Here is a 25,298-nt window from a genome sequence, read left to right on the forward strand (position 1 = left end):
TCTGGTAAATAATGCGAAAGGTCGTAATTAATTAGCGGTTTTTAACTTAAAATGTTTATGGTAGTGCTTGATTAATAATAAATAACGAAGGAGGCCTATAATAAGCATCGAACATATTTCAATTGTGACTACTGAACTGTTTTTACATTTGCGCTTACTGCTCACTTACCATGCATTGTTGTCTGCCGCAAAAATGTTACTGAAATGTCATCATTTCATTCGTCTATCGGCTACTCGTTTTGAATAATTCAATAGCTCACAATTCAAAGTTTCTCTTCAACTTTCAAATTAATGTAGGCTGGTTGCTAACAACCACTGACCTTAATTGAAGTTTTAATGTAATTTAATAATTGATCCACTATAGTGGATCAATTATGAAATCGCAAATAGTACTTAAGCATGTAGCACCTACGTTCAACTACACTAGACTAACCTAACTAAATGCTGGTCTTCAGGATAATCAAAACTGTTAATATCTAATTGTTGCTTCACAGCTAAAGATAACGGTAACAGATAAAGAAATTGATGAACACATAACAACATTTTACAATGCAGGCTTACAACCTGCATGTTGGATTTTACAAATGTTATGCTAACACTGCACAGACAAATTAATTTTAATGTGAAAATGTATATTTAGAGAGATCTTTATTTTCAACATTTTGTTCACAATTATAATTTTTATCTTGGGCATCATATCTTACATCCATCAACTAGCAAGATGCTGAGTAGATAATAGAAAAGTGTAATAATTTTAATAAATTAACTAGTAACAAAGCAAGATAAATATATAAAAATTACTATACATTTACATACACACATATTATATATCTATATAATGTATATGCTCATACAAATATTTACACACATACATACATACATACACACAATTATATACAAATACACATAGAATACATCTTAAAAAAATAAAGACTAATCAAATTCCTTATATATATATATATATATACAACTATCATTACTTAATATGTTTTAAGCATGAACACACTTAAGTATTCATTTATTTTTCTAATAAATCACTATCAACGAATTTATTCATTTAGTACAATAATTCAATCTTTTACTCTAAATAAGAATACTGCATATTTTGTCTATTAGACTAAAGAAGAGATAGCCAGAAATCATATGGCATTTTAAAAAAGGCCCTATCTCATCATTTATAAAACATAATAAGAATGCTAATGGCTTTTTGGATTTATCATTTTTCATACAAAAAAGTTGAAGTGCAAACGGGAATGGAGCATGAAAATAACAGTTTTGTTGACAACAGTTGGTTCTACATTGTGTATGGTGTGTCCATTAAAACAAACCAATAATATTTAAATTTTGTAAAATACTATATGTTATCTGAAGACTGCTTTTAAGTTTATATTTTCATCAACCCATTATAATATAAACTCCATTTTTGGTGTATGCGTCTTATTTTTGTGTTTATGCACAACATATACACAATTGCACACTAACATAAATATAGTTTTATAAATAAATTCAACACAATTGAAATTATTTGCTCATGAAATATCAATTTTATCTAGTTTTACCCAAACAGAAAGAAAAACAAACAAATGCATATAAATATTAAAATTCAACATTTCAATATTTCAACGTTCCCTGTACCATTTGCCTCTCGGCGCTCTAAGTTTTCTAGGAGACAATGTACATATAGGGGACACTTGACTCTTGCTTATTTTCTTCTTTTTGCCATCAGACTGCACATTCTTTGTGCTATTGTGAGGTTCATCCATTTTGTGAACACACACATAAGGTTGAAACCTCTTGTCATCAGACACGACAGAGGCATCATCTACAGTACAAATATTGTTGCTCACTATTTTATTGACATCACATTTACCAAGGGTAACCATTTTATTCGGATCACTGTGGCTAGAATTCTGTTGTTCATCTATGGAAGTATTCTCTAAAAGTCTTTCTGTCTTATTTGGTTCATTATCGCTATTAATACTGCTATTGGTTTTCATCATACACTCTACAAAAATGTCTGAATTCTCACAAAGAATATTCTCTTTGCCACTAGAACAGCTGTGATCGCCGCAGACTACTAAAGGTTCACTGGATAACTCCACTATATTAACACTGTTATCAGTGACAGGTATAGAAAGCACAATTTCATCATTTGTTATTTCGCATGTATTGGTTTGTGTGGCTGCATTCACAAAAGTATCTTTGGGAATCTTATTTGTAGTAGTACGTGGTAAAAATTTTTTTTTCTTAGGCCAGCCTGTTTTATTGTTTTTACGTTTCTTTCGCCTATCATGCTTTATAATTTGACTTTGAAATTTTAAATTTTCAAGTACTGTGGATTCTTCTAAAGTTTCTAGAAGATTATTGACTGTGGGCTCATAGCGCACATTAAATGATATTCCTTCTTCCAAAATGTCTTTTACATCAAAACAAGTCTTATCATTACACAAATCAGACAGCATAACATCTAAATGTTGCACACTATTTACACAGACATTTGAAGCATTACTTTCGGTTACATCAGTTGTAATCTCATCCTCAGCTTTTGAATCTTCTATGTTCATTTCTTGATTCTTACGAATCTTAACAAAGCTGGCTAAGATGGCATGTTCCCTTGGTGATTTCCTACATTTTCTATTCGTCAGTAAAAGCCTCTTTTTTCTTTTCATTTTTCTTTTGACCACTGACCCGTTTCCATTTGACGTGTTCAACTTGCAACAATTTGGCTTCAACGGAGGCAAAGGTCCTAATTCATAGGGCAACTTATACCTCCTGCCACCATTTTTTGGTTTAGAATTTAAGAATTTAAGTTCTTTATTCTCATCTTTACGTTTGTATGTATGATACCAAAGTTCATTAGGAGTGCATTCAAATGAAAAGGTAAGTTTATTGATATCTTCAGCATCTAGATCGTTTTCCCTTTTATCTCCACAGACATTTGAGACTGAAGATGGATTTTCGGAATCACATGTATCTAAAAGTACAGGAGTTGGTAATCCTTTTAAAACCGCTGATTCCCCTAAGGATTCTATAAGATTATCCATAGAAGGTTCATACCTTGCATTGAATGATAGGCCCCCTTCCAGAATGTCCTCTATATCGGCAAACAATTTTTGGTCATTAAATGCAGACAACAATGTATCTAGTTGCTGAAAGCTCTCTGAATTATCACTTGTTTCAGTTGAACAACTTTCTTCTTTAATCATGGCCAGTGCGTCCAATTCCTCCTTTTTGCGCAGCTGAACCATACTTGCCAAAGTAGAAGCGTGTTCTCGTGGTGATTTCCTAGATTTACCACTAAGTGCAGCTAAATGTTTTTTCCGTTTTCGAATTTTCTTCTCTGGAACAGAGGGAGCATCAGGCCAAATATTTAATTTACAACAGTTAGGTTTTAGAGGTGGCAGTGTACCCATTTCATAAGGCAGTTTGAATTTTTTACTGCCGATTCCTATCCTATAGCTTTCAAATTTTATTTCTTTGTTTAGATCTTTACGCCTGTATGTGTGACACCAGAGATCATTGTTCAAACATTCAAATGCAAATTTAAATTCATTCAAATCTTCAGCTGATAAATCATTTATTAACCCCACTCTATCCCCCACGCTGTTATCTGGTTGAGTGGGGTTCAAGGGAAATCTCTGCTTATTACGAATTTCACTCAACTTTATGTTATCCTCATTTGTGTCACTATCACTATTGTCACAAACCATATCCATACCACCATTGTCCATACGACCATTCTTATCATGACCATTTATTTTCTCATCATCCTCAGATTCGGAATCGCTTGTATCATCTCTTTTTGGAAACATGAAATTTTCCGCTTCGTCTGATAAAACAAGTAATTCTGACTGTCTAATACGTTTAAATTTAACAACCAATCCTGTGCTCTTTTTATCCGAGCGCGATTCTTGTTCTTTAACTTTTGATTTCGAACCAACAATTTTATATGAAGGAGAAGCAGAAATATTTTGCTTCATATTGCTTCTACGTGGACAATGGTCTTGAGAATTTGATCCTATTTTAAGATTTTTAGCTTCTTGGTTAGCTTTTAATCCAGATGGGTTGCTGGTATTTTCTATAGTAGCATCTAATGTGGAATTAATCCGTGATCGTAACCTGCTACTATTTGCTTCTGGAGTGGACCTATCACCATTCTTTCGGAATGATTTGTAATAACTTTCGCCCTGATTGAAGGTGGCTTCACTGGAATTTTTTACATTGTTTACATCTTGGCTCCTTAGACATCGCTTGTTAATACTTAATTTTTCAACTGTATCATCAGAAATTGCTTCCGAATAACTTGGACTCATATTTAGATCATTTGTGTCAAATGAGTCATTATAAGAAGGTTTGGCATGGGAATCGTGAGGTTTAAAGAAGCTTCGTAAGCAACGTTTATTGTGATCTATGCACTTAGTAGTCATTTCACAGTTTGATTCTGTGCTTTGAATTGGGGTAATTTCACTTTGGTTAGATGATTCATCATAAGAGTTTTTCAAACTGCCTAAGTCTCGACTCCTTAAACAACGTTTGCTGTTTTGCTTAAGAAAGGAATCCACATTAGCTTCAGAGTTTATTAATTTATCTAAAGAAATAAAGTTACTTTTCTGGCTAACATAGTTCTGATGAATAGCACTCTGTAAATGAGTTGGCAAGTCTGGATAATCAATGTGGCAAATTTCACAGTAACCACATTGAAGACTTTGAGATTCTTTGTGACGCGTCCTCTGCCTCGTCTTGCGAGCCATTCTAAAAATCAAATTAAATTACAGTTGGACTACAATCATTCAGTAACCCAAATTATGTGGGCCTAATTTTACAAATTAAATTTCATCAAAAACATGTGAAAACTTGAAAATACTATTTAAAGTATGTCACATAATACATAAAATGTTAATTTGTGAAAAATAAACAGTATACTAGTTATTCAACCATTAAAAGTAATTTTTAATTATTATGGAATATTCACTATTCAATTCAATTTACTCAAATGTCATTTTTGACAATAAAAAATTTAAATCTTACTTTTTTAATTCCATACAAAATGTACTTGAATTCTGATCTGTTTTATCTGCCTGCTGTTTAGAATCACTGGAACTATTATCATTTACTGAATCAACAATTGCTGTTCTTCCGTGCATAGAATTTTCAAATAAATTTTTAGATACTTTAAAGGGACAGGTGCCAAATTCTCCTAAAACGTCTAAAACTGGCCAACTACGAAAGTACTTATATGTAGGCCGAAAATCTCTAAAAAATTTAAAAATTACAATTATTATCAATTAAAAGAATATATAATAGCATATTTGGTATTCTTGAAAACCATGTCATACCCTTTCACTGATTCTACTTTCACATGTGGCCCAAGGAGTTTAGTGCATCCCGCACTAGTATCAATTTTGGTATCAAGTATTGAAGCGTTAGAAATCTTGTTAAGATGTTGCAAAATCTAATTTGGAGAAATAAATAATTTGAATCACAATTTGATATTATACAATTCTGTTGAAGGTGTTTATATTATGAAAAAAACTGACCTTTTATAGAAATTTTCACACAAAGTAAATTAAAGTTAAAAAATTAAGAAAAATAAAATAAACATTAACACAACATCATTTGCACATAAATTAACAATTCACATATATTAAGATAATTTTTTTTTCATTTGAATTCCAAAAATAAAAATATATTGTCTAATATAGTAGTTCACCTTTTCTACATTCCACACAGGAATATACCTAGAGCGTGCCACTTGCAGTGGAGAGCGAGATATATCAAGATTACACTGAGCACGCTCTAGCATGGCATCTGCACGGCTTCGGGGCCCACTTAGCCTTTTTATGCCACCAGTTGTAGTTTGCTGTAAGAGATAAATAATACATGGAATATCTTTAAAATTTGTGACCACATATTTCATAAAAATAATTCAAATAATGTTTTATTATTTAATTAAATTATTTAATTAAATAGTACATTTATTTATTAAAAAATAATTATATTAAGACTGCATAAAATATTATATATTATACTGAATGTTTCCTTTAAAACAAATTATAAAAAGTGATTAGTAAACAATAATCAAATATATTTTCCATAGAGTGATGTTCTTATACCTTTGATACAGATGGCGAAACAGATGATTCCAATGAATGAGTTGAACTGTGGAACGAACTAGACAGCGTGCTCTGTAAATTACTGCTCGAACAAGAATCAGCACTTATAATATCAGTTATCACATGTGTAACATCATCTCCAAGAAATAAGTTGACATTCTAAAATAATAGTAAATTACAAGCTAATAATTATCCCGATATTATATATTTATTTAATCTTATATGCCCTTAACTCACTTCTTAAATATTTGTAGAGAATTAATTTTGACAATATTGTGTCACCAATATGATGTTGTACGGAAGAAATACAAACATTGCAATTAAATGGTATAGGAAATGGGATAGGAAAAAATTCAATGCTAAAGGAGGAATTTCAGGATTAAAAAAGTAAAACATTACATTTATTCTGTGTGATACTAAAGTATAAAAAAATAAAAAAATATTTGTAATATATATGTGCGTGTGTGTGTATGTGTGCATGCATGAATGTGTGAACATATGCACTCAAATTGTGTATGTAGACATATAATTGTTCATATAAGATCAAATGTTATGATATATCAGCAAAGTATTATGTTACAAATATTACATTAAAATATAATGCAAATATATATATATATATATATATATATATATATATATATATATATACATAAGTATCTTTTTTCAATGCTTCCATTTTTGACAAGTTAGTGACTTTTTTTGACAGAACAAAGATGTAATTATTTTTTTCAAAGACAACATATTTGCAAGCAATTAACCAATAAGTATAAATATATGGAAAATTTGTCATCACATCATCTATATAATATCAAGAACATTATATGCACTTACACATTCTGGTAGTTGGAGCAATCTAATGGAATGTAAAATATTATTTCACTTTATAATTCAATATTTTGAAATTTCAAAAAAATAAAACAATTGATATGAAAGTTTGTGCAAAATAAATTAATAAATCGTTTTATTGTTTGACAGAGAGCACTACGAAATAAAATCGTAAATGACAAACTAGTAATGTGTACTTATGAAAAATATTAATACTTACACCACCGAGCTGTTTGATTTTCGATTCAATTTTCGTCGATAGCTGTGGATTTTTGATATCCAAATAAAATATGTGATTGCTAAGCGGTTTCACTCCTTTACACGGCCGCAATTCATCTACAAAGTAGGTGGAATGTTAGTGCAACGAACTCGGGACGAACTGTACCATATTCATAATTAAGTGTTTGTATAGAGCATTTACCTATTTCAGAACTTTTTAATAATTTTCCCTTCGATTTTGTTGGGTCATTCTCTGGAATAAGTACCATACCTAAACACTTGGTACAAACAAACACTGTTTTGCACTGGCAGACTCACTTGAAATTTATTATAACAAGAATATGATACGAGATCGTCAGTAAGCATATTGCGCTTTTTCATAAAGCACATTGAACACTAACAGTAAACAACTACACAACAAACAGGGCAAGTGAAATCACTGTCAATAGCCATTAGCTGCAACTATGCAATCATTTGTAAACGACAAACATTCCTAACGCTCACTATAATAAATATATCACTAGTTTCTTTATACTTGTATTTCATTATCGAGACAATTCACAAAACTATCGTAAGCGATCCACAATATACATTATGTATTTTCATATATGGCATACATGTATAATCTATGAACATAACACGACTTTCGTATAGAATTAAGTCTGAAATGGTATACACAGAATACAGACATGGAACAGAGAGGGATCACACAACAAAGTGAAGCTAGCCGCGTAACTGACTTTTCTATATTTTTGCTCAATGTCGGTATGTCAAACAAACTGCGATCACGTTCATTTCGATGTAGTAGAAACTGGCTGAAATCAACTGCAGTTGGACATTATTTTATTCAAAATTGAATAAGAGTTAATTTAGGAATTCGTTGATAAGTAACATATTCAACATATAATATTATTAATAAATTAAAATATTTTATTTGATTACCTAATTTTTGAACCGTTGTTATATTAGAATTTATTAATTTTATTTGCTCTAATGTTATTGCTATTTTGCAACTCTTTATTTATTAGAAATAAGTAATGAATTGTTAAAAAAAATAATGCATATTCGACAAAAGGATCACTCATAACGTGATTTTTGTAACAAATTAAAGACCATAATTATTTAAATGAATTATATAATCTAGTGTAAACTAAAAGAAACTTTTATATCATAAAAGATCGCTTGAACAAATTTCTATAATTTTAAAATCAAAACAGGCTTAAAGACTTAAAAAGTATATATTAGCATAGATAAATAAGTATATTAGAAACATCTCATCTCATATCTATTGAACCATTTATGCTTACTTATCTATGCATTGAACCCTAATCACATAGATAGATAAAATAAGCCATAGATAAGTAAACAAATAAGCCTAATCAATTCGAGGTTGAATTTTCATGTCATGTTGGCACCGCGGACTGTTTGAACTGAACTTGCTCACTCTGGGACACTGGCATACCCTCTCCGCTATGTTTACTTATCTATGCCCCCTCCGTCGTCAATAGCACTGTCCGTGTCAATAACAGGGTCAATAACGATCTTCGCATTTTGCTTTGTGACGCGGAGAAAAATATTCCATGCACGCCGCACGACTAGTCCAAATTTGATGTTGGATCAAAATACGTAGTACCGCAGTCTCATACGTTGGAGCTATCTATAAATACTGCATCAAAGTAAACTGTACATTTTATTATGTACGTACGTCCATAATGTGCCGCCCTATAAACTTTATAATGTTAAACTAATAACTTTAATTATGTTAGTTCAAGCGGCATTTAAATTTGCACGGCATAAATTTTATGTATCTACAACTAGAACTTAAAATACAACTTCGTTAATAAACTGCTTTTTTTATTTAAGCACATGAGCTTCAATGTTATTAAAAAGTAATTAAATGTTAATTAGATGTTAGTGTAATTATTACAAAAAAAAAAAAATAATAATAATATACAAAGATTTTCACTATGATATTTATTATACAAAAATACTTTAGTAGTAAATTTAAATTTATGACAAATGGTAAACAAAAATTTCATCATGCATATCATACTAGTTGATTTTTATCTAAAAAAAACAACAAAGGTAAAACAATCTAATAACTGTCCATTGGACATACATACATAAACAAATATGATAAAAAATGCAAATAATCTTCTTCAAGCATTAAAACATCTGTTAAAGGACAGTAAATAGGTGATTCACTTGGAGGTCTTAACAATTTAATATTGGTAATACATGAGTCACTTTGTGAAACAGGTGAAGGAGTTTCAGTTCCAGGGAAAAACTCAGGTGAACCTCTCAATGGTGTGCTAGGTGGAAATGGAGTGCTTTCTGCTGGCATTGTTTCATCCATAGATATAATACTTTCTAAGGGAGAATACTTTATAGGAGATAAATCAGACATTTCAACAACTGCATGCACCCCTTCCATGCCTTTAATCAGTTCCTCCGTAGATGTGGATCGCTGAAGCATTGTACTAGAAGCAATATTCTGATCAACAACAGATGTATGAGATACTCGTGACATTGGTCTCTTCTGAGGAGTCAATTTTGATTTTTGACGTGATGTTGCTTCCATATGTAGTCTTCGAATTACATCAATCCGCATAGATTTCTCAGACATTTTCTTAGTACTCTGAGGCGATTCTTGAATTTCCTTAACACCACTGATGTCTTCTTCTTGTTCATCTGTCGAGGAGATGCACTCTTCATCTGACGCTCCTGTGTCATTTCTGTTATGATTGGTGACATACAACTTACAAGACCCAAGCTTTTTTCGCACCATTATATCTTCTGATGACAAAATTTTCTTTCGTACAAATTCATGAAAGGATAATAGCTCTGTACTTAACTCGCGCCGAATAAGTTGTTGATCACGACTTGTAATTTCTGCATTCATTGTTGTATACAAAGTTTGAGCGGCTAAAAATGCCATAACATTTTCCAAAGCAAATAGTGTGCGTTTATAATTGAATTTTGTCAGCCATTCCGTAGTTGCAATCATTGAGTTTCCGCTTGTACTCAAATTGGCAATTTGCGATGTAGTTTGAATAGTCTGAACAGTTTTCTTTAAACTGAATAAATCACTTGCTGTGTTATCTTCAACTTCAAATGAAGAATAATCTTCAACCTTATAATGGTCAACATCACCTCTTAATCGATTTAAATACTTTTTATTCTTCTTATATGACTAGAATAATGTCAAAATAAAAATAATATTAAAAAAATATTTTGAAAAATTAAAAGAATTCTACTTACTTGGTTTAGTACTTTGGTGAATAAACAAACAGCTGACATAACTGTTCCAAATGTTAATGAATTATTAACCAGAGAACTTAATTTTGGGGCACCAAATTGCATGTCAACGAGAGGTTGATATTTGGTAAGATTGATTTCGTAGCCTGCAAGCATTTCTAAAAGATTTGGCCCAATGGAGTATAAACATCGAGTTGAAAGTGTCACTAAATCCAATAATCTGAGGATAGCAGTAATATGCATAAAATAATGTAGATATACTTGTTACTGACATGCTAATACTTCATTGATGAAGATGCTTCTTACAACACAATGTAATATATATATATATATATATATATATATATATATATATATATATATATATACAGTGGTGTTGTCGAGCCGGAACGCGCCGGAACGTTGCTCCGGCAAATCATTTTTGAACCGGAACGCGTTCCGGCAAAAATTTTTTTAAAAAAATTGCTACATACAGAAAGTGATTTAATAAGTGAATTTTATAAACCATAATTTAACTAATTTTTATTAAACGTTTCTATTATTGTAATAAACATACACATATGTGCACAAAATAGATTTTGTAATGATTTTTTCTTTCTTTCCTTTTCGAACGGAACCGGAACAAACATGGAAACCGGTTTTCCAATTTTAGCGATCCGGCAAAAAAAATATTAGCACTATATATATATCATGCACCAAGAAGAACCATTACAAAGCTATCAACTAATTTATTAGAATATTAATAACTTACTTGTTCATGATTATAACAATTTTTGTTGAAGGCTGAGGTGTAACACTGATACGATTTAGATTTAACAAATCTGCAGTTATACCTTCCACATAGCACTTTAACATTCGAGGACGATGCATTAAAGAAATAGCATAGTCAGCTGTGACCTGTGTAGCTTTCTGAAATATATATATATATATATATATATATATATATATATATATATATATATATATAAGTCCTGGATTTTTTCAATATATTTATTGTTTCTTTACCGAACAGTAAATCCAATAATAAAAAACAATTTGTTTTTTGAAGATGTTTAATAACGACGTTTCGGAACTAGATACGTTCCATCATCAGGTTTATTCTGTCAAAAACTATTGATTAACATTAATTAATGATGGTTATTATACAGATTATTTAGAAAAATTATAAAGGAATGGATTATGTACCAGTGTAAAGAGTAATAAAAATTAACTAAACAAGATTTTATATAAAATTGAGAAGCAAAAATTATTTACCTGTAATAATTTATATATCCATATTACTAATATTTTTTGTTAAAAACACTCATTTTTTTCCTGAGGATATTTGTAAATGTTTTGACTTTACAAGACTTTGTAACATACTGTTATGGAATTCTGTCGGCCAGATGTAAGGACTTAGGCAAAAATAATTTTTTATGGCTCTTGTATTGGTAATTTACGAAAAATGGGAATGTATGGCTTTAGCAAATGTTGAGAAATATTATTATGTATATATACATGCACATACATATGCACACCTATATACACAAACATGCATATACACATACATACATATGCATATATCCATATTATTAACATCTATTAATAATATTAAACATCTTCAAAAAATAAATTGTTCTTTATTATTGGATTTACTGTTCGAAAAAGAAACAATCAATATATATATATATATATATATATATATATATATATATATATATATATAGGGTGATCATTAATATGCATATTTTCAAATTTCTTTGCTCCCAGAGGCTCAAATGCTGCCAAATTGATAAAAAATATATTGTCTGAAAGTTTTAGCAGTAAGATTAACTATATGATAGTCCACACTCCAACCAAAGTTTTTTTTAAATAACACGGAGAAAATTCCATGTAATTTTTAGAATCTTATAACTCGACGAGAAATGAATCAAAAGAACAATTTGTATCCTATTTTATGGTAAATTCAAAGTTCTATGAAAAAGGTTTTTTCTATAATTTTTCATTAAATCTATTTGCTTAAGAGTTATTCGAGCTCAAAATAATAATAATTAATATTTATTCTATAACTATCAATATTATCAAGTATAATTATTAATACTTAATTTAAAAAATATATCAAAGTTTTATTGTAATATTTTTAATTATGATCAAAATAAGCAAATACAATATTATTCTCAAAATTTATATTTATATTTATTTATATATATATATATATATATATATATATATATATATATATATATGAACATGTACATCACACTTACCATTACATTGATGTAAGATGATTCATGTTCATCCTTCCACTCTTTTCCAAACTTGATCATTTCATTAACTAATTCCAGAGCTGCAACACTAAGTTGAACTGCATGAATGTCCATGGAATGTCTGGGCAACAAAATAGCATCAAGAATAAATTCTTCATGAACACTCACAAACACTATTGCTTGCATGAAAAAATCAGGATTCTGTTCTAATGCAACACGAACAAAATCTATGCCACTTCTGTACAATTGCCACCAATCTAACACCCTCCACAGACTTGTCTGGCGTGAAATAATAAAAAGAAAATTATATTAAAAAAAACTGCATGCTATTACTCATATTTACTGAAAATAAAATATAAAAACTTACATCATTAGTATCTGAATTTTCCTTAACCATGCATTTTGGTGGTAACAATTGCAACCAGAGATATTGTGACACATTAAAATCAAGCACCATCTTAGAGAAAATGCCCCGAGTTAAATGTATCAGTGTATGAAAAGCAGCAACTGCAATTTTCATTTTTTTTGGTATTTGCACAATACTTTCGAGACACATCAATATATTGTTAACAAAGCATGTTTCCATCATAACATTTCTCCAACTTTCCGATCCACCTTTGTGAAGTATCAAGAGCTGAGTTATGGCACTAAAGCTAAGGACAGCAGGAGTGACATCATGATCTATTTTTGGTATATCATTCTTTTTATTTGATATTTGACTTATTGATGTGTTATCAGTGAGATTTTGATGACACATTAAAGTTGATTCTTTTCTATCAGAAGCATTGTTGCATTCTTTTGTTAAAAATCTAATTTCCAAACATACAATTCGACACAGTGGTTCAAGGATAATCACTGACAATGTATTATCAGTTTTTATTAAATCTTCAAGACTGTTTATCAAGTAAATTGTAGTAGAAAGCAATGCTTCTTTAGCGCGCATATGAAATAAATCGTAAGATACAAATATGTTTTGAATTAATTTTATTGTATTCTCGGATAGAATTTTAGGGCTGATACCATAAATACTTTCATTTCTCCAGTATGACAAACTGACCATGCAAAGTTCCGAGAGTATTATAACAGTTCTCAAATCTTTCATCTCCACAATTTGAGAGTTCAATACTTCTAAACATTTGATAAAACACAAACCTTTTACTGTTGGATCTAGTTTGAATGGTAAAAATTTCATTGCTATAGTCAAAAAATCTTTCCATGATGTCAGTAGACTTAACCATTCTGGTGTTTCATCCAATATAGGTTCAACCACACATGTAGGTATAGCAAATACATGATCCAACAGTGATTTTAAATGAGGTTTGTTTTTATCAAATAGTATTTCAAGAGATGTTTTTAAATTTTTATCAAGAAGACCATGATTTTTAAACAATTCTAAACTAATAATGTTCAGAATTTGAGAGTATGCTTTAGTATCAGGACATATCTCACTAAAAAGTGGAGTTGTGAAATAATTCCAAAATTTTTCATCTTGGCGAAAATCTGAAACTAGCATCTCCATGTGATTTTTCCAAAGTGAATGGAAAAGATTCATAATTCTAGTTAAAAGTGGACTATTCAAACGTAAAGGATCCTGAAATTAAAAAAACAATGAATCGTTTAGACTTTTATAAACACGAATCCAATCACCTGGTAGTACATATTCATGAAATTCACTTCAATAATAACTCAAAATTAATTAGTTACATATAAATCTTAATACTAGTTCATTATTTAATATTAACATTAAAATTAAATATCAAAGATTAGAGCCATTATTATGTAATAAAATAAGTGTAATAGAATTTCAAAATTCACTCTTGAAAGAAAGAAAATACAATATATATATATATATATATATATATATATATATATATATATTAAAATATGTGAATTTGGTGTTGATATATATTTTGATGAGTTATTTAGAATCGGGCAGTAACACCAAGTGAAAAAAAAACTAAAGTACTTTTGAAATACTTTATACGTTTCAGTCTTCATCGAGACCGTCATTCAGTGGAAAAACTAAAAGATTTTATATAATGTAGGAGGAAAATAATATAAAGTTATAGAACTTATATATTTATATTTTATATTTACAGGAAATTAATTATACAAAAATACACTACACTATAACACTATGATAAACCAAGCTATTAATAACTGGAACATTTAAACGAATTATTTTTGACAATTTTGGTTACATTCTAGTGTGTACAGATTAACTAACGCCTAAATACTGAATGAATTGTGTAAAATATTTTTTACTTGATGTTACGCCCTCCAATTTCAGAACGCTATCATTTCTAAACCGCTCATCAGACAGATGACAGATTTATTGTAATGATTGTTCATTTAGTTTTTTACAAGCGTACAAAAGCATTTTGGTCTATTGCATTCAGAAAAAAAGTTATTCGTGATGGAAGTCAAGTGTGATAGTGCGATTGCTTCATATTTGGCTGGAAAACCTTAAGTGGGTATCTTTAGAGCCCTCCAGCATTTAAATGCGAACAAATATTTTGTTTCTCGTACCATATCTCGTAACCGTGATACACTCAGTGTTGCACCGCGTCCAAAAAGTGGACGAAAAAAAACACTAACAACACCAGAAATGATTCAAAAAGTATAGGCAAAAATCGAACAAAATTCGTGTCGCAGTGGTAAAAAAATGGTTCGTCAGCTGAACATATCGCAAAACCGGATGCAACACATATTGAAAATTGAGCTTGGACTAAAGCCATTGAAGTTCCAAAAAGTGCAAGAGCTCATCGATGCCCAAAAAAAAAGTTAGACGGGAAGGAGACAAGGGATTGCTTCGCTTGCACGAAAGTGGCTAGTTACCGAATTTGGTTTTCTCAAATGGAAAGTCATTCCATTTGAGAAAGAGGACAAACAGCGAGCAGTTTGTGAACAAACAAAATGATAGGGTTTACTTGCCAAAAAGGTCAGCTAAAAATTTACACCTTCGATTGGCCACCAGAACTCAAGCGCCGCCGACGGTAACGGTGTGAACCACCGTAACGATCGATGGTGATTTTCTTCATCGACCGTGAGCTCAAAATAATCGCCAAAATTATCGCGAAAATATCTTGAAGGCAGTATTGAAGTCCTGAGTAGACAAAAATTTAGGCCGCAGACCATCGACAATCCAACAGGTCTCAGCACCATCAAACTCAGTACGCGTCTACCGAAAACGGCTTAAAAAAGAGGTTTTTCGCTTCATTTCCATCGTACCACCAAAATCTCTGGATCTAAATTCGTTGGACTTTTGTGCATTGGACATTTTGAAGAGTAAGGTTCGCACTAAAAAATACCCAAGTGTCGATCATCCCAAGAAGGCGCCTAGCCGGGAATGGGCCAAAATACCCCAGAGCCACTTTCGTGCAGCGTGTTATGGTTTTTCTGCCGTTTGAAGGCCATAATTCGTGCCAGAGGTGGCCAATTAGAACAAATCTCAACTGATTCTAAAATTTGATGTCATATCCGCCATTTTTGCTTTTGAACAATGAAATTTAAAATAAAAATGACAAAGTTATATAGCGCTTTACTTTGTTGCATTACATATCAGCCACCCTGTATATATTAGGGCGGGTCGATTTGTATGGGAAAAAAAGTCACATAGGCACATATGATTTTCGTATACTAGGGATTAAAATAAGATACTTTGTCGAAGGAACCATATCTCTAAAATGAATTCTGATGTCCCATGCTTTGACCCAAAGATTGGGCCAAACTTTAAAAATCCTGTTTTGGCTCATTTAGAGCGCCTCAATAATGTCCAAATGTATGACCGACTCCCAGAAACTTTGGAAGGCCGATCTACCCATGCCCGTGGTTCACCCCATGGGACCTCCCTTTAGAGGTCTCCCATACAAAAGTTGCATCATTTTGAGTACTTCAATTTGACAAAAATCTGCGTTTTATTTTTATTATAAAATTTATTTAATCATATGTAAATAAAACTATGTAAAACTCAAACTATTGTTTGAAGTCTTTTTTAGTTTCAAGTCTGGAAAATTTTGCACGGCTCTGTAATATCGTCGCCGTAACAGCCTCTAGCTAGCATAGAAGCGCAGAGACAAAATGCATTGAAAAATTGAAACAAAGAAGAATTTTAATAAATTTTTTTTGTAAAAATGTTTTTTGTGTGTGCTTGAATTAATATCTAAAAAAATTGTTTAAAAAAAAATTTTTGCTGATTGTGAGTAAAATACCAAAAACGATTTTTTGCAATATTTGTATGGGACGTCCCAGGGGGTAAACCATAGGTAAGGGTAGAGCGGCCTTCCAAAGTTCGTAAGGATTTGTTATACATTTGGACGCGATTGGAGCACTCTGAATGGATTAAAACGGAATTTTTCAAAATTCAATCCGTATCATTGGGTCATTGCACGGGACATCAGAATTCATTTTAGAGATATGGTTTCTTCAGAAAGTATCTTCTTTTGATCCCTAGTATCCGAAAATTATATGTGCCTAAGGGACTTTTAAATTGACCCGCCCTAATATATATATATATATATATATATATATATATATATATATATATATATATATATATATATATATGAAGCTGAAATTCTCCCGAATAAACAAGTTAGGTCTCAAGTCTCAAGTTAGGTCTCAACAGGCTTCCCCATGAGTGGAAGGGTAAAAGCAGGAATGGTTTCAATGCCGCCATCAAAAAACATCTTATAGATCAACCTATGAATTCAATTAATGATTTTTTTAATCCGAGATAAATATTAATAGTCATTAGGTTAATACTAGAGTTGTTCATAAACATAACTGATGTTAGTCTAGTTATTTTATAGTATTGTGATAAAAATAATAATTGTATTGACTTAAATTGTAAATATTGAATGTAAATAAAGTATATATATATATATATATATATATATATATATATATATATATATAATCAATATGTAACTCAAACTAACCTTATGAACAACACTCAAATATTCTGCCATATAACTGAGAACTCCTTCGGCCACATCATGCTTTTCAGATTTGTAAAATGTTTTTAATTTTTCTTGGGGATGGTAGACTTTAAAAAAAGCCTCTGTTAGACCTGGTTGCCTTTCAACACAAGCAGCTACCAGCTCTAAAATGGCAGTTTTTAAATCTTCATTCTCTGTTTCATCACGCAAGCGTTCCAGAAACATTTGCCTAATCTGATCTGATTCCATATCCAGACATGCCATCAATGACATTTGGATCTCCTAAAACAAGTGAAAATAATGAATATTTAAGAAGTAAAGTGTTTGATTTATTTGTAGCTATATATAATCATTTATTACACTCACCAATGCAAATCTCTTAAGTAAGCGGCAAGCTAAACTGGGCAAATGTTTATTGAAAATATGATTCATGTATCCAGTGACAATTGGTACAATTCTTAGTGCATCTTTTTGTTTTGGTTGTGTATAGATTATATGTTCTAAAGGTGCAAGAGTATCTTTTTCCAAAACTAATCTTTTTAATCTCAATATCTGCATTAATATTGCTATAGCAGTCTGAACAAGCCTGATTTTTTGTATACCAGGCCCAGTTACCCAATTTGTTTGTTCTTCCATCAAAGCTTGCAAGTAAGGATTCCCAACTGCAACTAATTTTAATAGAGCTGTGCCATTCTCAATATTCAATAAGCTATAAACAAGAGTCTTATGTAGTATTTCATGACCAAAACTATCATCACTCTGGTCATACTGCAATATTTTAAGAAAAATTTGTGCACAGCTGAACAAAATATTGTGACGTTCATTCTCATCATTAAAATGCCAAGTCGATACATGAGGAAATAGATCGAGGAGTATGAATATCAATCCAGGCATTCGGACCTCCATTACACTAGACGAAGGGTGTTTCTATTGGATTAAATATATTGTCATTTTATTATTGTTATCTAAATTTTTATCCTAAATAATATACTTACATTAAAAAATGTAGAAAGCAAATTCATATATGCAACAATAAACTTAAACTGTCCTGTTGGTTTAGCAACATTTATTAAAAAATTTCCCATGCCATTTGAATGAAAACTTTCTCCGCGAGCGTATTCTTTGTAATGCAAATAAAAATTACTGATGCTTGGTAACAAATTAGTTCTACACAATTTTTTTTGAATTTCATCACCAAACAATGGCACCAAACTTGCAAAAACATTCAAACAGCTTGTTAAAAGATCGACTGGAGGATCTGATGATATCATATACTTAAGAGTAAGATCGAAAACCATTTCAGTTGGATAAACTAATTGCTCTGGAACATCAAAAGTTTTCTTAATATTCTTCATACAAACTGCTATTAGTTTTATGCCACTTTCAACTCTAATAAAGAGATCAATATCTGGATTTATTGAACCTCTTCTGGTACCCTCCAACAATTGAATTATTTCTGAATGCAAGACTTTCCAATAAGTAACCAGTGCTCCGAACTGTATTAATGTGCATTGCAACTGGGTATTAGGTTTCTTAATATCCCTAATAAGAACTCTTGAACCTGCTGGAATTTTGTAATCTATGCTCGCTAAAGGCTGATGGTCCTGCTCGAGAATGTACTGCTCAGAAGTAGGTGGCCCGGAAAAGGGAATTATGCGAATGCAAGCATTATTATGTAATTCAGTGAATATTGGTAGATTGGAAAGCTTCTGCATTACCTAAAATAGATCCATTTTGATAGAAAAAACTCAATGCATTTTGTTTGATACAATTTCAATTAACCATTGACAATATTTATAGATATTAAAAATGAAAATTACAAAAATACATACGAACTGATGACAAGGATCACCACATTTGGCCAATGAATCACATATTTGACTAAGAGCATTGAATTCATAAGGAAACATTTCAACCGCACTATTCCATATTGTTGTTATACCATTTCCTTTCTCTATATTTGCAAGAAAATCCATTGCAATAAATTTTACACTAAGCAACTCGGAACACAATTCATAGACAAAAGGATAATGCGATACAGAACCATCGCAATCAAAATTTTCACACATATCAATGAGCAAATTATATACTATTCTGTATGCTGTTTTTGACAATTTTGATTTATCCTAAAAATAATTTATAATATATATATATATATATATATATATATTTATTCAACACTATATTGCAAAACAATTGTATTGAAAGGAACATTCATAAAGATACTCACATATAACTGTCTTTCAACGTAAAATTTATGTTGTTAGACATGCAATAATTTCTATTCTACATAATTCAATTGCGTTGTTTACGCATGCATGCAATATCCATTAATTTAACACATACGTGTACAGCTTACCTTAAAAGAAACATTTCTGAGAACTTTTGTCAGAAATTCAAAAACATTTAATTGCAAAGCCTTAATACCAAACTGACTGTATCTATTATGAAAAGCATCTTTGCCCTTAAAATTATAGTTAAATAACATCCAAGATAAAAGAAATACACTGTGTTCTTCATTGTAATGTAATGTTATCATTAGCTGATCCAATGATTTATGCATTTTGCCTATCCATGTTTCCATTGAAATTCTAAAATTTAAACCAGTTTTTAAATATTTTGCTTCCTCAAATAAAAATTTCTTGGGCTATTATAATTGAATAAACAAATTTTAATTAATTGATTTAAAAAAACAATTGATTTTTCAAAAATAAAATGATGTGAAAATATATACAAACTTGGCAAAATTTTGAGTATCCATACACGTTAAAAACAGCACAGCCTCAAAATGAGATATTCTTTGTATTGCATCTGCATGTTTCTCCGATAAAATGCGCAGGTACCTAGGTTCTCTTCCAAAATTGTGTTCTTTGAAAAGTATTATAAGTTCTTCTAGCTGTGTTGAAGTCATATGTACTTCACCCACAACAACAATAAGCAAATTCAAAACTTGAATTAATTCTCTCATATTGCGTTCAGCCCATAATCTTTGCATTTGGAGAGTACATATATCACCATGTGACAAAACAGTTGGAAGTGGTTCCCTTATTAAACCTTCAAATTGTTTTAAAAGAGAATCTCTAATGTCTTCAAGACCAATAGCATTGAGAACAAGCTTATACTGATATCTGTAAGGATGTGATTCACTATTGTTGTATTCAATTAAAACTCCTAAAAGTTTTAACATAAACATGCGTTCTGATGAATAAAAGCCCCATATGTCTACAAGTAATTGTAATACTTTTGTTTCAGATATTGTAAATTTAACTAAAGCTGTAGGAGAACCACGAAATTCAGTTACTAGGTAGTAACATAAAATATCCCATAACTGCAATGCATCAAGCCCCTATTAAACAAAAAAAATTAAATGTCGAATTAAACAGTCTTCTTTAAAATTCGTCATTTATTATTTTGGAATATATTTCAACACCACAGATCAATAATATATTTCAAAGAAATTAAATTGTCTGTTGTGTTGAAACTGATATTAAAAAAATAAGTGTAAAAAATAAATCTTATTGAAAGCTCAATTAATATAAATAAATACATACCACGAATTTTTCAAGCCGTTCAAAAAATGTTTTCAATTTGAAATCATCTTTGATTGTGTCAGTTTTAAGTTTCTCTAAAGACTTTCTGGAACACGGTTTATAATAAAGTAGTCCGATTTTTAAATTATCTTTAATTCGTAAAAGAGTATTTTCCACGAAATTAGTGCTAGATTCATTGTTAAAACCGGCTGTTAACTGCCACAATTTTTTCCAGTTGCTAAAAGATACAATGAATGTTAAGAATGTTATGAATAATTATCGAATGGACAATACAGTCTCATACATTGTATCTCCTGTAGCTTCACACATTTCTATGGTTAAAAATAAATGAAAAATACTAAAATATCATTAAAACTAAAAACTTATTTGGTAATTAGGTTATGTTACATTACATTGACACACATGATAACAAGCGTTTCCATCTAACGGAAAAAAATAACAACGCAATAGCTCTCGGGCGATTTGACGTTACACCCATTTTAATTTACGAATTGATCACAACATGACAGCACATGTACAGTATGTAAATTAACCCCTGGTATTATTTCTACATTTGTACATATAATCAATACAGCCAAATAATTTGAAATTTTTTAATATTTGAAATAAGAACAAAACATACGAAATACAAAATATATTTTCAAATATATCACAGACATATTTTTGAAGAATTATAAACTAAACAGAGATAACTGTCTACTATTAATTAAAGTATATTACATACATATTTTTAAAGTACTTCAAATTAAAGAGAAATAATTTATTAATATTAACTACTTAATGACTAATAATAATATATTAAAAACTTAAAAACTAAGGAACCGATTCTGCCGCAATTTCATGATAAGGTCATGTTATGAAGAATTTTCCATAGTAATATAGACAAAAATTATGCGGTTGGTGTTCAGTCAGGCGAATTTCTCAGGTTTTCTGATGCAAAACATAACCTAAAAGCCGCACAAATGTCAAAAAAACGATGTTAGATAAGTGTGTGTTTCTGATACCACTAGATAACATACGAGTGACATTGCAGTTTATGTATAAAACGCCGGAATGAACAGCAAATACATGATATTTTGACAGCATTCAGTATGATTCATTCGCAAAATGTATGGAAGTCGGAGCGTAACATAGCTATGCCGTAACATTTCTCTGTTATGCGGCAGAATCGGTCCATAAGAAGTGAAAAGCGCAGGAGTATTGATGATGGAATGACAAATTTAGAAGAAATGACAAAGTAATGCAAAAATTTAATAGGATAAAAAGAACAGCACATGTTTAAAAAAGAACGAATACTTCCCAGACAAAAAATCCTAAAAACGAAAAATATTTATATTGATATCCAAATTGAGATAGGAATAAAATTCATTTATGAGACATTCTTCTTTATTATCTCTCCATTTAATAGTTAGTTTGCTATCTAATCAATCATTAATAAAGTTACATTTGACGAAATCTTTGAATAGTTTCTGTATAAGTGTTTTTTTAAACGTAAGTAACCAAAACCCTGAACTACTTTTAATTTATACCAATTGTAACTCAAACCTATCTATCGTTTTAAAGCAGTTTTTACTGCAAGAAGGTTTAGTTAAAACTATAACTAAACCCGTGCTTTTTATAAACTGCCTGATCTTTGAGTATGCTCTCTTAATTGAGACAATAATATCAAAATTCTTGCCCTTACATTTTACGTTTTCGAAATATTTGAAAACTTCTCAGAACATTGTATACTCTGTTGGAATTTATCCTTTAAATTATTGCATTGTTTGTTAATCCTTTTTAATCCCAAAACAAAATTTGATGTATCATATATCTTCTGGGTGTTAAGGCACTCCTACGCCTTATCACTGCATTCTGCAGCAATTTGCAGCTACCACCAAAGACTTCTGTTGAACATATTGTTATATCATATTTGATTAATTAATTATTTTTGCTGCAATTATTATGAAAAAATACCTTTTCGGAAAACTGGTGTCAGAATAGGTGACTTTTAACCAGCACTTGACAATCTTCAAAAATCTTTTTCAAAGTTTATAGGCTTTCATATCCTAACTAAGAACATAAGATTCATTTATTAATATTTTTTTGTAAATGGTATTGAAGTATTTAGAGTTATAATTACTTGGCCTTGTCCTTGGAGTTGCAGATTGTTCTTCTGGTTCTGTATCAGAGCATTTTCCAGTGACTTGAAAACTATTCTGGTATTGCCGTAAAGGAGACACTTCTAATTGGTTGCGATTTCAAATTATCTTCGATTTGTGCCACAAACCGAAGAGTTAGGTCATCCATCAAAGGATTATTCGCCCTCTGCATCCAAATTGAAAGCATCTTTTTACACACAAATTCATGGGGAGTTATAGATAAACAGTACAGTAGAACCATAGTAGAACTTATTTATCTATGAGTAGAACCTCGATTAACCGGACTAATTGTTGTCGAATGGCACCCAGATAATCGAAAATCCGGATAATCCAATATGTATGAAAAATAATGATGTGTATTTATCAAAAATAACAAATACATAAATAGATATCAACGAAAATCAATGTTTAATACGAAATTAACATTTCCCTAGGTATGTACATATATTTTTTCTTAGATTATATTATATACATATACTAAACTGCAGCATAAATCGTGCAAAAATTCGAATTGTAGGTATATACCAGTGGTGGGGAACCTTTTTGCCATTAGAGGCCACACTTAAATTGGCGGCAATAAAAGAGGCCGCATAAGCTGATTGACCTAAAAAGGTGACTTTTCTAAAATTATTATAGCTTTTTTTATAGTTTTAACAATTTATTGCATTATATAGAAAAAAGTAAATAAGATACTTCAAAATTTTAAAAAATGTCGAGATTTTTTAAAATGGAAAGAAATCGAAAATTTCTGGGTGTCGAAGGAAATCGAACGAAATTTCATTCATTTTCTTGAAGATTGGAAAAAAGTATGTAATGAGATAAAATCGACATCGTTTCGATAAAGTCGAATTTTAGTTCGTTTTAATTTCATTTAAACATTTATTTTTTATATAAAAATGACATTAAAGTCTTTTGGTTTGAATTTGATTTTCATATTCTTATTGTTACATAATTATTTGAAATAAAAAATTATATATTTCTCTTAGATCATTGAATTCACTGATAGATTTTCATTTTGCAAACTAAGATGTTAACGGTTAATTTATGGAATTTCGGGTTTTGGAAAATCAGATTAAATTCATTCGGTATGAATATTCCTGCTTGTTGTCATTCATGACAATAGTTATCATAACAGAAAAAGGATGAATGCATTAAACGCAACGTTACCTCTTTCCAAAAGAAATATACGTAGACACTATTGACAGACATTTAAAAAAATAAAATTAAAAAATTATTATTAATAAATGATGTACCTACTCCATTTAGAGAATAATAATGTTTACCCATGAAAATAAGCGTAATATTTGATAATGTATGAACTAACAATAATGAACGTGAAAAAAATATTTTAATTAAAATATGTATTTATTATGTTCAAAATGTATTGTTAATTTATATTTTGCATTTGAGTTGCTCTCATTTCAAATACCTTACTCTATATTTATATTTCAAGATTTAAATATAAATAAATTATATATATATATATATATATATATATATATATATATACTTATTATGTGCAAATAAATACGGACACATATTTTGCCATCAGCAATTTTTAAAAATATATTTTTGTATTTTATGAAAAAAGGTATAGTTTTGTGTCATTTTTTAACTATGGTCTCATAAAATTGCCAATATTGCGGATTTGCTCCGCCAAAGTTGCGGATTTGCTTTTGATTGCGAGAAGTATAAATTTTTATCATTTTACTACGGATACGCATAAAAATCTTCAACCCGGGTGCTAACGATTCTTTTGCACTGTTAATTTTTTTATAATACTTTTTGAACCATATATTAGGCGATGTCTTGCGAAATCGAAAATATTACTTATATTAAATAATATTAATAATATAATATATTACATCACTATTTTGTATCTGCCTAAGAGTCTGTGTTTCAGGCTAGTAATCTGATGTCATGTTACAATATGGCTGTTTTTGGTAGGATTTTTCGCGGTACTGTTATGATGTTGATGTACAATAGTTGTTTGAAAGTAACT

At 30.2% G+C, this 25,298-nt stretch overlaps 2 protein-coding genes across 2 annotated transcripts; both read right to left on the reverse strand.

The window, feature by feature from the left end:
- Positions 1 to 1,141: 1,141 nt before the first annotated feature.
- LOC113377450 lies at positions 1,142 to 7,675 on the reverse strand. The gene is made up of 7 exons (XM_026617775.1): positions 7,363 to 7,675; positions 7,162 to 7,277; positions 6,114 to 6,272; positions 5,711 to 5,860; positions 5,337 to 5,452; positions 5,029 to 5,253; positions 1,142 to 4,752 (listed from the first exon to the last, which is right to left on the reverse strand). The coding sequence occupies exons 1-7, from the start codon at positions 7,427 to 7,429 to the stop codon at positions 1,620 to 1,622; spliced, it is 3,966 nt and encodes a 1,321-aa protein (XP_026473560.1). The 5' UTR covers positions 7,430 to 7,675; the 3' UTR covers positions 1,142 to 1,619.
- A 1,580-nt stretch (positions 7,676 to 9,255) lies between these two features.
- LOC113375592 (nucleoporin NUP188 homolog) lies at positions 9,256 to 21,497 on the reverse strand. Its single transcript, XM_026615525.1, has 13 exons — positions 21,439 to 21,497; positions 21,156 to 21,372; positions 20,343 to 20,950; positions 19,964 to 20,195; positions 19,437 to 19,730; positions 18,600 to 19,322; positions 17,971 to 18,531; positions 17,605 to 17,886; positions 13,032 to 14,255; positions 12,665 to 12,943; positions 11,170 to 11,327; positions 10,422 to 10,638; positions 9,256 to 10,353 (listed from the first exon to the last, which is right to left on the reverse strand). The coding sequence occupies exons 1-13, from the start codon at positions 21,462 to 21,464 to the stop codon at positions 9,256 to 9,258; spliced, it is 5,919 nt and encodes a 1,972-aa protein (XP_026471310.1). The 5' UTR covers positions 21,465 to 21,497.
- Positions 21,498 to 25,298: the final 3,801 nt, after the last annotated feature.

Source organism: Ctenocephalides felis, unplaced genomic scaffold (genome assembly GCF_003426905.1).
Source record: "Ctenocephalides felis isolate EL2017-DRISC unplaced genomic scaffold, ASM342690v1 CF-g0.4_SCAFFOLD_01886, whole genome shotgun sequence".
Taxonomy (NCBI): Eukaryota; Metazoa; Arthropoda; class Insecta; order Siphonaptera; family Pulicidae; genus Ctenocephalides; species Ctenocephalides felis.